The sequence below is a fragment of the Myotis brandtii genome, unplaced genomic scaffold (assembly GCF_000412655.1).
Source record: "Myotis brandtii unplaced genomic scaffold, ASM41265v1 scaffold520, whole genome shotgun sequence".
NCBI classification, from domain to species: Eukaryota; Metazoa; Chordata; class Mammalia; order Chiroptera; family Vespertilionidae; genus Myotis; species Myotis brandtii.
Genome location: NW_005369827.1, coordinates 729,228 through 744,574, shown reverse-complemented (window position 1 = coordinate 744,574; position 15,347 = coordinate 729,228). Strand labels below are relative to the sequence as shown.

The 15,347-nt window shown below is 39.0% G+C and overlaps 1 protein-coding gene across 5 annotated transcripts in view; it reads left to right on the top strand.

Annotated features, from left to right (window-relative positions):
• Positions 1-15,347, top strand: part of RFC1 (replication factor C (activator 1) 1, 145kDa) — a 75,954-nt gene that overhangs the window by 16,627 nt on the left and 43,980 nt on the right. For 4 of the 5 annotated variants that reach the window (XM_014548670.1, XM_014548674.1, XM_014548673.1 and 1 more), the window contains exons 2-4: positions 2,080-2,208; positions 5,831-5,906; positions 7,870-7,989. In XM_014548670.1, the coding sequence (XP_014404156.1) occupies positions 2,080-2,208; positions 5,831-5,906; positions 7,870-7,989 (325 nt within the window). Of the gene's footprint in view, positions 1-2,079; positions 2,209-5,830; positions 5,907-7,869; positions 7,990-10,598; positions 10,673-15,347 lie in introns of those variants that run through there. The other variant, XM_014548675.1, reaches the window with a different exon arrangement.

The window sequence follows — 15,347 nt, the reverse complement described above, 5'->3', positions numbered from 1 at the left end:
CCTCCTCCTCCTCCTCCTCCTCTTTTAAATAATTCTTTATTGTTGAAAGTATTACATACTAGAGGCCCGGTGCATGAAATTCATACACTGGGGGGTGGGGTTCCCACAGCCCAACCTGCCCCTCTCACAGTCCGGGAGCCCTCAGTGGATGTCCTACTGATGGCCATAGTCTGGCAGCAGAGGCTCGGAGCAGGCGTCCTGTGTGTGTGTGTGTGTGTGTGTGTGTGTGTGTGTGTGTGTGTGTGTGTGTGTGTGTGTGTCTGTCTGTCTGCTGGGGGCCTGCCCCCAGCCACACCGTGGAGGCTTGGAGCAGGCGCCCCTCTGTGTTGATCTCTCAGGCTCCTGGCCTCCACTGCGTGTTTTTCTCTCCCTTGAGCAGGGGAAGGCAGTTAGGGGCAATCTGGCCAGCTGGGGAGCAGTTAAGTTTTGATCAGGCTGTCAGGGGAGTGGTTAGGGGGTGATCAGGCTGGCAGGCAGAAGTGGTTGGGGCAATTGGGCAGGCAGGCAGGAGAGCGGTTGGGAGCCAGCAGTTCTGGATTGTGAAAGGGATGTCCGACTGCCCATTTAGGCCCGATCCCACCGGGCAATCGGACATCCCTCAAGGGGTCACAGATTGGAGAGGGTGCAGGCTGGGCTGAGGTACACACCCCTCCCCCCCCCATGCATGAATTTCGTGCACCGGGCCTCTTGTGTAGGAAATAATTAACTTTCTTATACTTCACAAAATAATTTTACAGGCATTTTCCTCACTACAATAAAGAGAGATAGGTTGAAACAGGTAAAAAGGATTTGAAAATTCAGAATTATAATCATCAAGAATAAGAAGAGGGAAGAAGGTACAATTGGTTCTTGAACCTAGTTCGTTGGAATTCAGATCCTAGGTTCTCATTATTTTGTGTTCCCGATACCCTTGACTATGAGTAGAGATCTGTAAATGGAGATGTTACAGGGTATAAAGGGATAATAGTTCATAAAGGAGGGGAAGGGAAGCTTTTTATTGAGCCAAAATTGTGATAGATGCTATAATTAATTCTCATAAAATAGGTATTAATTCTATTTTTACTGATGAGAAACAGACTTATAAATTAAAGTAACTTGCCCAGGGTCACACACAGATAGTCGACAGTAAATTAAAGATTTGCACCAAGGCTTTTTGATTCAAAGCTAAAATCTAAAAGGGTAGGGAAGAATATGTATGGATAAGATAAGAAAATGAAGTGATTTTAATTATAAATTACATTGTAAATGTTTGTATGATTAAATTATACAGTGTAACACTGGGAGGGGGGTAGAGTAATTAAAGAGAATATTGTAATAAGCATCAAAATTTTTTTCTTCAGAACTTGGAAAACTCATATAAAGGAAAACAATCTCAAAGTTCTTAAAGTCTTAAATGATCAGGGTTGTTATGGTTATTCTTCTTTCAAACTGGATTGTAAATCCTGTGGGCAAGGATTATATTTTTCAACTCTTCATCTTCTTTGCTACTGTGCCTGGTATGGTGAGCTGAGTATGTGCATGACTGAACAATAAATACCTATTACTTGCTACTTTAGTAATTGTGCTATTGTTAACAAAAATTTCACTTGCTTATTTTTGGCCCTATTCTTAGAATTAATACTGTTTTTCATTAGGCAAATCATTTTTAACTCAGGTAATTTTATCAGTTCACTTTTGCATATAAAAAGAATGCTGCTACACATGGAACTATGTCACCATAATGAAATTACTCACCTGGCTGGCGTGGCTCAGTGGTTGAGCATTTACTCACCTGGCTGGCGTGGCTCAGTGGTTGAGCATTGACCTATGAAACATTTGATTCCCAGTCAGGGCACATGCCTGGGTTGTGGGCTCAATCCCCAGTGGGGGCGTGTAGGAGGTAGTCGATCAGTGATTCTTTCTCATCTTTGGTGTTTCTATATCTCCCTTTCCCTGACTCTCTGAAATAAATAAAAATATATTTAACAAAAAAGAAATTACTCAAGGTAAACCAGTGTGTGTATAGAGGTGTCCCTTTTTACAATTGAAATTAGAATTTTATGCAGTTAATGTTTACTTATGAATCTTTTTTGCTTTTAGGATATTCGGAAATTCTTTGGGGTTATACCAAGTGGAAAGAAATCTGCAAGTGAAACAATAAAGAAGAATGAGAAAACAAAGTCTGCTGAAGAAACTTCAAAAGCAAAGAAAGGAATAAAGGAAATCAAGGTAAGTTTTCCAAATACAATTTAGAATTGTACGAAAGGTTAAATCAGTTCAGTTCCTAGACTTGATAGGACTTGAGGGAGCCTTGAGTAAATACAGATTTCAACTCATTTAGCAGTGGAAGAAGAAAAGTAATGAGCTAGTATTTATTTCTAATTAATATGGCTTATTGAATTCATATGCTTTCCTGAGGTAGAGATGGAACACTTTTCAGTTGTAAAAACTTTGTTTTAAGACCAAAGTTTGCTCATAGAGAGACATGAGTCCCTATACCCAGGTGAATGGTATTGGACTTCTGGTGAGGAAAGGGCTTTGGAAAGCTTTATTTTTTTTGCCTGTCCTCCTTGGGCAAGAGTTTTATCATTTAACTAGAGGCCCGGTGCACAAATTCATCCATGGGTGGGGTCCTTCAGCCTGGCCGGCGATCAGGGCCATCTGGGGTGGGCCGGCCGGCTGGGGGGAGTCACCACGGGAGGTTGGCCAGCAGGGGAGGGGCTGTGGGAGGTTGGCTGTGGAGTGCACTGACAACCAGGGGCAGCTCATGCATTGAGCGTCTGCCCCCTGGTGGTCAGTGCATGTCATAGTGACTGGTTGACAGGTCGTTCTGGTTGCTTAGCTTTTATATATATAGACTAGAGGCCCAGTGCATGAAATTCGTGCATGGGTGGGGTCCCTAGGCCTGGCCAGCGATCAGGACCCATCAGGTTCCCTGCCTCCCTGCCTCCCTGCCCCCCCTCCCTTGCTGCCACCACACGGTTCCCTGCCTTCCTGCCTCCCTGCTTCCCCCCCCCTTCCCTCGCTGTCTGCGTCCACCGCCACCCACCCCCGGTTCCCCATCTCAGCCTGGGGCCTGGCCCCGATAGGGCAATCGGGACCTGTTGCCCAGGGGGAGGGCCCAACCACCACCGTGGTAGGTGGACAGTGGGCTGATCATGGCTTGCCGGAGGGCGGGAGTGGTGGGGGAAGGGACCTGGGAGGTTGGACGCCAGCCCCAAGGAGGGAGCCGGCCCTCGGCCCCCTGGGAAAGGGGCTGCGTACACCACCACCAACCCCCGGTTTCCCATCCCAGCCCAGGGGCCTGGCCCCGATCAGGTGATTGGGCCTGTCGGCCAGGGGGAGGAACCAGGAGATTGGCCAGCAGGCCCCATTGGAGATCGGGGCCTGTGGGCTGGGGGCAGCTCCTGAGTTGCGCATCTGACCCCTGGTGGTCAGTGCACGTCATAACGACCAGACCAGTCGTTCCAGTCATTCTGGTTGTTCCATCATAACGGTCGCTTAGGCTTTTTATATATATATGAATGACACAGATCACCTTTCCTACAGTTTCCAATAACCTCATTTTTGCCTAAGACCTTATTAGAATGACCTTTAATGTTTATATTTCTACCAGCATTATGTTCATGATGATACATATATTCTCTAAGATGATAGAGGCTTTTTCTATAGTTCTCACCTTTTATCCCTGACACTTTGCCAGAATCACTTTTTTAAAACAATATATATTTATTGATTTTAGAGAGGAAGGGAGGAGAGAGATACAAACATCAATGATGAGAGAGAGTCATTGATTGGCTGCCTCCAGCATGCCCTCCACTGGGGATAGAGTCCGCAACCCGGGCATGTGCCCTGACTGGGAATGGAACTGTGACCTCCTGATTCATAGGTTGATGCTCAACCACTGAGCCACCCTGGTCAGACCAGAATCACTTGTAATGTCCATATTTTTACCAACAGTCTCTTCCCAGCAGTCTAGGCTTTTTTAAGCATGTACCTCAAAACTCCTCTAGCCTCCACCATTACCTAGTTGCAAAGTCACTTCCATATTTTAGATATTTGTTATAGCAGTACTCTATTTCTCAGTAACAAAATCGGTATTAGGGTTCTTCAGAGAAACAGAACCAGTAAGGTGTGTGTGTGTGTATTTGTAAAGAGATTTATTATAAAGAATTGACTCCCTTGATTATACGGGCTGACAGGTCCCAAGACCTACAGTTGACAAGTGGAGACTCAGAATAGTTGATGGTGAGGTTCAACTCTGAGTCCAAAGGCCTGTAAATCAGGATTGCCAGTGGTGTTATCCCAATCTGAAGGCTGGCAGGCTTGAGACCCAGGAAGAGCCTATTTCAGTTTAGGTCTGAAAGCAGGACAAACTGATGTTTCAGCTTGAAAACAGTCACAAAAGAAGAAGAATTTTATATTTAGGAGAGGGTCAGCCTTTTGTTTTCTTCAGGCCTTCAGCTGACGGGGTGAGACCCACCCACATTAGGGAGAGCAATCTGCCTTACTCTATCACATTAAATGTTAAACTTATCCCAAAACTTAACTCACAAAAACACTCAGAATATCTGGGCATCTTGTGGCCCAGTCAAGTTGATACATAAAATTGACAATCATTGCTACATTTCCTATTTCTTTGTATCCTGCTGGTTTTCACCATGGACATCGTGAATGATATAGTGTAGGTACTTTGGATTCTTCTGATTTAGCAGGCAGTTAGTTAACTTTGCCAAACTCAAACTCCAGACTCTTGTATTCCCTGTGATGGGCAACAGCTGAAATTTTTGTTCAATTCTTTTAATGTTAGCTGGACACTTGGAGTTGTTTCATGCATACATATTTTAGAAGATAGTCCCAGACTTGGGCTAAGTTTATTGAAAGGATTTGGACTTTCCTTCTGTGGCTCTCTCCCTTCTTGGATACCCACTTCTCTTACTGTTGAGTTATAGTAATTGCTTCTGTTCTCTAGTCCAGTGGTGTATTTGGATTATAATGGTTTATTCTTCTCATTTCCTTGCAAGTTAGTGGGTTATTTTTATACTTTTGATGTTTTATTATAAGGGCTAGAAATAGAATCCTACCTTATAATTGATTATAGTCAGTTTTTTCCTGTCTGCTTTTTGGGAAAATTTGAATATGTTAGAGATGTGATGTATAAGTAACTTGTAAACAATACCTTTTCCCCTGGTTTTATTTAATTTTATTTATGCTTTGTAATATCTGACATCCTTTTACTCTTTATTATACACAGATTAGTGTTGAAAGTGGAGCTGAAAAGTAATATAGCTTTTCTATAACTTTTTCTTTTCCATCTGATGCAATTATTGTCTGGCCTATTCTTTAGCCTAATCATTGCATTATTAACATTTTGGGCTGGATAATTCTTTTTTTTAATTAAAAAAATATGTTTTATTGATTTTTTACAGAGAAGAAGGGAGAGGGATAGAGAGTTAGAAACATGGATGAGAGAGAAACATCAATTAGCTGCCTCCTGCACACCCTCTACTGGGGATGTGCCCACAACCAAGGTACATGCCCTTGACTGGAATCGAACCTGGGACCTTTCAGTCTGCAGGCCGACGCTCTATCCACTGGGCCAAACCCCTTAGGGCTGGATAATTCTTTTGGTGGATGACAGTCCTGTGCATTATAGGATGTTTAGTAACATCTCTAGTCTACCCATTAGATGCCACTAAACCTAGCCTCCCCTCCCCTGCCGCTGCCAAACAAAACTCTCTCCTGGGGACACAATTTCTTCTAGTTGAGAAGCACTGAGCCTAAATCTAATGAGGAAAATACTAAGTTATATAGGCTTCTTTGTGTTCTAATTATACTGTGATGTTTATAGGTAAATAGTTCTTGTAAAGATGATGACTCTAAACAGAAGCAACCAAACAGGAAAAAGAGGATCATCTATGATTCAGGTAATATTTCTTTTGAGGAGCTTTCAAGTTTTAAAATTATTTTCTATCCCTTAGAACAGAATTTTTCAAACTGATGTTCTGAGACACACAGCTCTCTGTGATGGTAATAGGTGCTCGTGTGAGAAGGCTCTGTGCTTGATACAGTAAAAAACAATTTTATTATACTGCAGACTTTATCAGAGCCTATCTATATTAATGCATTAGAGATTTTTCTTAGAGAGGGATATATTATGTATAGTATATATAGCATGTCTCCAATTACTTTGACTATATTATTTTAAAATATATCACCTTCTTGTCCAGCTAAGGTTCTGAGAAGCTTAACTTGAAAAATAGTGCCTTAGAATATTGCTTTAGAAACAGAGATCTAAAATTTAATTTTTGTGCTTTTGAGCTTGTCCTTTTTTGTTAAAATAGGACAAACACAATTGTAAAGTTTTTCTTTGAATATAATTTTAAGATAGGGAATATGAATCTTTATGCGTGCCTTTTATATCTTTAAATAATGGTAGGACTCAGAAGGTATTAGGTTTTGCTTTGTGGAGAAGATCCATCTGGTGTGAACTCTAAAATTAAAAATGTAACCTAAGGAAGCATTTATAGATTGTCAGGATTTTAACAGTGACGACAAAGAACTTGGACTCAATTCTAAAAGTACTTGTGTGATTATTGAGTCTTACTGCTGTATATTGTAAGAAAATTTTTTTAAAATCCTCGCTCGAGGATATTTTTTATTGATTTTAGAGAGAGAAACATCAGTCAGTTGCCTCCTGTACATGCCTGGACGGGGAATGGAACTTGTAACCTTTCCGGTGTATGGCAGCGGTTCTCAACCTGTGGGTCGCGACCCCTTTGGCGGTCGAATGACCCTTTCACAGGGGTCGCCTAAGACCATCCTGCATATCAGATATTTACATTACGATTCATAACAGTAGCAACATTACAGTTATGAAGTAGCAACGAAAATAATTTTATGGTTGGGTCACAACACGAGGAACTGTATTTAAAGGGCCAGAAGGTTGAGAACCACTGGTGTATGGGATGATGCCCCAACCAACTGAGCCATCCAACCAGGGCATAAGAAATTTGAAAGAAGTACATATCCCCATTTCCCATGAGTTTCCATCTGTTTTTAGAAACTGGAAGTTTAATTTTTGGATACAATATAGAGTAGTATGAGATATGATTTCTAAATGCACGATGAAGAGGAAGGACACTAACGTTCATGAAACACTTATTTTGTGCTAGGCACTATACTGGGTACTTACACTTTGTCCTGATTTATATTTAAGGGCTCTGGGTGACTAGGTGGTGGTAGACAGAATAATGGTCCCCAAAGATGTGTGCCCTAATTCATGGAACCTAGTTTACATGGCAAAGGGAAATTAAAGTAGTAGGTTGCATTAAAGTTGTTAATCACATGGCCTTAAATTAGAGAGATTGTCTTGGATTATCTGGGAGGGCCCAATGTAGTCACAAGGAAGAGGGAAGCAGGAGAAGAGAGTTAAAGAGAGATTGACTGGAAGGTCAGAGAACCAGAGAGATGGCAGCATGAGAAGCACTTTGCCTAATATTGCTGGCTTTGAAGATGGAGAAGGGGGCCATGAGCCAAGGAATGCTTGCAGGCACTGGATACTGGAAAAGGCAAGGAAGTAGATTCTTCCCTAGAGTATTCAGAAAGGAATCAGTCCTGCTGACACTTTGATTTTAGTCCAGTGAGGCTCAGATTTCTACAGAAAGGTAAGATAAAAACGTTGTGTTGCCTTGAGCTACTAAGTTTGTGACCATAGCAGTAGAAAACTAATAAAAGGCTTACCACTGGGTAGAAGTAACCTGTGAGAATTACAGACGAGATGTGCTTCAAAAGGGATGACCCTGAGAAATTGGTTAACAATAATCACTTTAAAAACACACTGTATTACATTTCTTTCAATGTTTTGTTTAATTTTCCTCTCATGTACAGATTCAGAGTCAGAGGAGACAGTACAGGTGAAAAATGCCAAAAAGCAACCAGAAAAATTGCCATTGTCTAAGCCTGGTAAAATTCTGCGGCAGGATCCTGTTACGTACATTTCAGAAACAGGTAAGGATACTGGATGTGTTTAATGTTTTAGAGAGAAGCAGTGTGTGTTATGTTCTTGTGCTTCTCATTGGAATTTGCAAATAAAGGTCAAGGTTTGTAGAGGTATGAGTAACATTAAAACTTTGCTTACATGTAAGGGCCATTATTTGAGAGTATGAAGGTACACATGGTAGATAAATTGTTCAGTAAACAGGGAATGAAATAGGAAAAAACATTGTGTGTTGTAGAAGGAACCCGATACTGGAAGGTCAGAAGCTCTGCCCGGAGAGTACATCCTTGGCTCCCTTTTAACAGCTGTGTGACTTTGAGCTAATGCTCAGTAAGTCTGTCTCCCTTTCTTTAAAGCAGAAACACTGATTGCATAGACTTGTTGGGAAGACTTAATAGGGTGATAGATATAAAAGGGCCAGACCTAGTGACTGACATGTAGGCAGTCAAAGGAAAAAACAAAAACAAAAACTAAAGAAGTACACAGATTAGCTTTGTAAGTTCTCTGAGACAATTTATTTGATAAAGTTCTTCAGATCAAAGACAAAATGTATGTGATGGGAATATATTGCTTGTAAAATTTTTGGTTAGCTGAGTTATTTCTTCATTATGGCAGATGGCAGATTAACTCTTTAACCTTTTTGTTCTATTGCTAAATATCTGCTCAGGTACATTGTGTAAATGAACTCTTGCATTAAGAGGTTCCCCCGCCCGGCTACCTTGGTGAAGTTTTGAATATGTGGGAGGGATTCTAAAAACAGTATGTTGATAGGTTTATTAAGTAACTGAAGGTGGTGTGATCAAGCTTTCCAGAGACATCATGGTTAGTGAGCAGACAGCCATGGCCTTCAACTCTGGGTCAAGGCTGTCGCTATCGGGTGATTTTAGGTACACAGAAGGGTCAGACACCTTAAGCTCTCAGCACAGATTTTCTTTAACATGTGATTGTTTATTTCAGACCAGGTATTTTTGAATATTATTTCTAAAGAGATGTCCAGCATTTTATCTGAAATTTTTATAAACATTAGGCAGTGTTTACGTCATTCTGCTGATTGCATGGACAGGTGAAAGTGAGCAGTGTCCCTTGCTTTAGCTAAAAATCTTGGGGTACCTTGTACCCATCTAATATGATGTTCAATATTACATAGTTTTCTGCTTTTTCTTTGAATTGAGAATTAGGAAAGAAGCTAGCTCTTTTCTTGCCTGTTTTATCTTCTCATACTTTTTTATTCCTTGATATGATAGGTGAATGAGAGAAGATAAGCTCTTTTCCTTTCCTATGTAAAAGAGAATGAAACTGTTAAAAAGAAGTCTACAATATAACTAGTATAATAAAATTAGAAATATAATGAATTTCAATAACAGAGTGCAGCCTCTTGAAATTAATACACAAACTGGAATGTTCTTGAACTTAAAATAATTCTTTTATTATTCTTCACTTTTTGTTAAGCGTTAGTACTGCATCATAAATAAATATTCAGATTACCAGTATAAAGTTAAAAAATATTTGTGGTGATAATTATTTAAAAATAAAAATTCTAATTTAAAATTGTATTAGTTGGAGATTGGATCTTCTTGTGGAAAAGGGTTATGTGACATGATTCAGCTTTAAAACCTGTTAATTCCCAAAGAAAGAATTTTTGCTGTTTTATTCCATATTTATACACCAACTTTTGTTATTTTGGGTATTTTTCTTGCAGCATAGCAGGTGTAGTGTTTAAAAGAGCATAGCCCCTGAGTCAGACTGCCTAGGTTAAATCTTCGTTCACCTTCCCTGTGTCTTAATTTTCTCATTTGTAAAATGCTGACATTACTAGTACCCAATTCAAAGGCCTTTGTGATGATCAAGTAAGATAATGCCTTAAAATAGTGTCTGGCACATAGTAAATGCTCAATAAATATTAATTGTTATTTTTGTTTGATTTTATTGTATGCCTATATCTGCCCTTAAAGACTATGCTGAAGACATTTTGCTTTTGCTTAAGTACTTAGGGCTCTCTTGATTATATAATAGTGCTTTAGAAATTTAGAAATTGTATTTGACTCACGTCATTTATGTTATATGCATTGTCCAGTACGGGGACTGCTAATTAAATGTGGTTATTGCACACTTGAAATGTGATTAAACCAAATCGAGAGTGGTTTTAGTGTAAAATACAGATTTCAAGGACATAGTATAAAAAAAGATAAATTATCTTTTTTTTTGTATTGATTACATATTGAAGTGATAATTTGGCTATATTGGGTTAAGTAAAGTATATTATTAAAATTAATTTCACCCTTTTAAAAAACTTGAATGTGAAAACTTTATGAGAAAATTTAAAATTACATATTTGGCTTGAATTTTATATCTATTGCATAGTGTTTTATAAACAATGAGGAACATATTTAGGAAATCACCTTAATTTAGAAAATAACCTAGTTTAAGTGTTTTTGTTTATATTATTATACAGTTCTTTAGGCTATCTTATTGTACAGATCTTTAGGCTTTTCATTTAGTTCCATGACATATTTTTCACCATTTTATTTGATTAAATCTATCTTGCACTATTTATTGATTTTTAAAGTACCTAACTATATTAATCTCCCAAATACAGGAAAAGGAAAAAACTGCTGATAAATATCTTCATAGCTAACCATCGACTCTAGTAAAAAGATTTTGTGGGTTGGTAAAAACCGAATACTGTTGTACTAGGTAAATATTTTTACTTTTACCTGTTTAATGAAGTGAGAGACCTTGAGTTTTGTTTGGCAAAGATGACCTTTTACTATCCAGTTTCATCAAGGGCTGGCGTTTGGTTGAAAATGATGGGGGTTTTCCCTGTGTTGAGAATTGTTTATGACTGGTCATCTTAATAGTATGTAATTCCAGAGGCAGTTAGTGATCTTGATGCTAAATGGGAAAAAATTAGAAATGTGTTCTCCAGGTTACTATGTAATATCAGTGACCTGTGACTTGGGGAAAATAGTAGCAGAAAATATTATTGGGGATGTGTGTGTAGCATTCTTTTTGCTAGTTTTTAGGGACATTCAGTTTTGTGTACAGACAAATAGGAATGGATTCTCTGTAGGGTAGAGAGTTTTTCTTAGATGTTTTCAGGGAAACCTGGAGTTATTGAGAGAAAAATTCGAAGTGAGAGGAAACTAAGCACTGTGTATTATATTTCTTTGACTGTACTTGTTCAAAAATTATTGTTGATTGTGGGCTAAAACTCTGTAGAAAAGAAACTAGTTTAGCATTTTTGAGGATGAGTAAAGTCTTTAGATTAATATTATTTTAAAGTACCTAAGTCACACATTACTAGAGTAAAAAAAGCAATTTTCAGTTTAAGATTGTACAAAGCTTCCCTGTGGAAGAACCCAGTAGTTCTTTCAATGTCTCTCATCCACTTATTTTTTTTATATCATGTGACTTCATATCTTCTACAAATTTGCTAAACCTGTTTTTGTGTTTCTTTCTGAATCATTAGTAAAATTGTTTAATAATAAGGGACAAATGAACTTTTTACAAAGTTGACAAAATTGCCATAATCCATTATCGGTACCTAGGGTCTAGCTGTCCAATTTGTTATGAATAGCTGTTCAGTTACTACTTATAAGTCTTGGTAGCTATTGTTACTTATCTTGTATTTCTTCATCTTGCCATAAATCAGTGCCTCTCAATCAAGGATGATGTTGCCTCCTAGGGGACCTTTAGCAGTATCTGGAAACATTTTTGTTCATCACAACTGTTGGGTACTGTGGCATCTAGTAGGTGAGATGAATATTAGAACAAGGGATGTCTGGACATCCACCAAATTCTCTTCTGATAGGCTATGGCAGGGTTTCTAACCTCTGCATTATTGACTTATTGAGCCAAATCCAAATAATTATCTGTTGTGGGGAGCTTTCCTGCATACTGAAGTATGTATTGGATATCTGATTCATTACAGAAATGGTGAAGAGATGGCATGTTTCATTTCGCTTCCATCCACTTAATTAACAGATATATATTATTTTTTTAAAATATATTTTTATTGATTTCAGAGAGAAAGGGAGAGGGAGAGAAACATCAATGAGAGAGAATCATTGATCGGCTGCTGCCTGCACGTCCCCTACTGGGGATTGAGCCTGAAACCGGGGCATGTGCCCTTGACCGGAATTGAACCTGGGACCTTTCAGTCTGCAGGCTGACGCTCTATCCACTGAGCCAAACCAGCTAGGACCAGATATATATTTAAAAAAAAATATTTTTATTGATTTCAGAGAGGAAGGGAGAGGGAGAGATAGAAACATCAGTGATGAGAGAGAATCATTGATGGCCTGCCTCCTGCATGCCCCCTACTATAGGGGAGCCCGAAACCCAGAAATGTGCCCTGACCTGGAATTGAACTGGTTCATATGTCGACGCTCAACCACTGAGCCACACTGGCCAGACTTACAGATATTTATTGAAGACTTGGCACATGCATGAATCTTTCTCTACTTCTACAACCGAAATGACAATTTAGGTTTTATTGACTCAAGGAGTATTGAAAAGGAACTTTGTTAGAAAAAGGCCCAGATTCCCTTTTCAGTTTTTGACATATTGCTAAATAAATTATTTTAAATCTCTGTGATCAGATTTCTTTAGCATAGTCTCTATTAATTTGTTTTTTGTGTGTTCCAGACTGAAGGAAAGAAAATCAGAATCCCAAACTCTTAGCAGTATGAACTCCAAGATTAGACCTCCCCCCACCCCCCCTTGGCTTGTAAATAGATTTTTATATGGATCTGCACATTATTTTTTCTTTTATTTGTTATCCTTATATATATATATTACTATTTTTTTGGTAAGAGAACATTTATTGGGTAAATTACAGAGGTAGAAAAAGTAATTCCTAGAAGAAATGGGCTTAGGAAACAAGTTTGAGAGGTAAAGGAAGAGCCCTTGGAGTTTGGGAGTGAGGAAGCTAAGGGTAATGTGCCTGGGGGGGTGGTGCAGGGTAGGGTGGGGGAAGGGAAAGGCATGGGCGTGGTCCCGGGAGGGAGATTGCCTCTGTTATCCTTTTAAATAAATGAATGCATCTAACTCAGAGTGGCAAAGCAATCTTCTCTCCCAGCCAGTTCCTCTGCTGTCTGTTGGATAATACTCTTACTTGGTGATTGTTACTACATTTGCAGTTATGTTCTATATAAATAAAAATAAATGGCGTTTTTATAAGGAGACAGATTGCCTAGAGGGAGATTCTGAGTTCAATTGCCCATGATTTTCAACTAGATGTCAGAAATTTGACTTAGATTTATTTTTCATTGCTTTATTACAAGTTTCTGGGAAGAAGAGAACACATTTTGCCTTTGGCTTCTGACAAGGAAGGAACAGATTTAGGCTTATTAGAAAATAAGAACAAATGTTGAAAAAGAAAGACAATCATAACTTTATTTGGAACATTAATCTCTACACGTTGTGTAGGTTCGTAAAATATTTATTTTACATGAGGATGGTCACAGAAACGCCTGCTAAATGACTGCCTTTTGCAGGCATCTAATTGCATTGTTCTAATCCTTGGCCTCTTTTGCCTTCTTTCTCCATAATGTATTAATGTAGCCTTTTCAAGGCTATGAAGGGCGAAAATTTTTTTTTTTTAAATATATTTTATTGATTTTTTACAGAGAGGAAGGGAGAGAGATAGAGAGTTAGAAACATCAATGAGAGAGAAACATCGATCAGCTGCCTCCTGCACATCTCCCACTGGGCATGTGCCCGCAACCCAGGTACATGCCCTTGACCGGAATCGAACCCGGAACCCTTGAGTCCGCAGGCTGACGCTCTATCCACTGAGCCAAACCGGTTTCGGCGAAAGTTTTTTTTTTTTTAACATGTTTTTATTGATTTTTTAGAGAGATAGGAAAGGAGGGAGAGAGAGAAACATCGAAAGGCTGCCTCCTGCATGCCCTCACTGGGAATTGAGCCCGCAACCCAGGAATGTGCCCTGACTGGAAATCGAGTAGGCGACCTCTCCATGTAGGGATAACGCTCAGCCAACTGAGCCACATGGGCCAGGGCCTAAAGTAGTTCAGAAGCCATACTATAGTGACAGCAGAATGCTGCTTTTTTTCAGGTTTTCTAGTTTTATCAAGGCAAGATGACAGAATGCTTTCAGATATGTCTGTGATTTTTAGTGAGCACCATATTTCTTTTTCAATAGTCACCTTAATGAGATCCTTTATATTTATAAGAAATATCTATGCTTAGGATCATGAATTGACTTTTTTCCTGTTAGTCCCATAAGTGTAAGGAGTATAGGGAAATGCACAAATCACAGGGCACTAAGTAAGTGTCAAATCAAGCAAGTTAGTCTTTTTTCTCTTTTCATAACTATTTCAGTAGAATTGTTCCTTCTTTCCAAGCGGCCTGGAGAGCTATTTATTTTGTGGTTATCAGAGAAAAGGGGGCCATATCTGCAATTTTTGCTTAGTACATTGCAAGTACATGCTTGAATTTCATGCAGAACACGGCCATATTTTTTCCTTGAAAATCCATGTATAATTATATTTTCACTCAGAAATTATGAAAATGTTTATAAAATTATGTCTGTGTTTAGGTATCATTGTCTGGGTATATAGCTTGAAGACATTATTAAGTTTAAATTCATGTATTCTAAGCCAGAAATTTAGAGAATGGCTCTATTACCCTCCACTACTATAAAGAGAAGCTCATGAAGAGAAGTTTCCTTTTAAGGGTGATATTTATATCTATAGTGTTAAGGCTAACCTAAAAGAACAAAGCTATGTGTTTTGGTTTTTTTTGCCAGCTTAATTTTGCTGTTTTCATGAGGTTTTTTTGTTTTTTTTAGCTTTGAAATTTGGGTTTAGTTTTGAATGACTGCATGAGTCCTTTATATGGCTACACCACAATTTATGTAGCATTTTCCTGGTTTTGATTATTTCAGTTGCTTACTTTTCATGTTCTTAATAGTGTGATGAATATATTTGTATATAAATATTTGTTAGCACCTCCAAGAATTATCTCCAAGAATTACTATGCTGAAGGTTATGAACTTTTTTAAAGAAAGTGAAAAATGGGGGCGCATGTATTGACTATGAGGTAGAACTAGTTGACTAAAGCAGCAGTCGCCAACCTTCGGACCTCATGGACCACCAGTGTTGGCAACTGCTGCTCCAAAGGTCTCCTTAAACCAGTGGTCCGTGGACCACTGGTCGGCGACCACTGGACTAAAGCTATCCTATCTAATAATAGACAAACATGGTAATTAACCGTACCTCCGACACGCTTCCCATTGGCTAATCAGGGCAATATGCAAATTAACTGCCAACCAAGATGGCGGCTGGCAGCCAGGCAGCTGAAGTGAACAGGAGGCTTGCTTGCTCCAGTGATGGAGGAAGCCAAG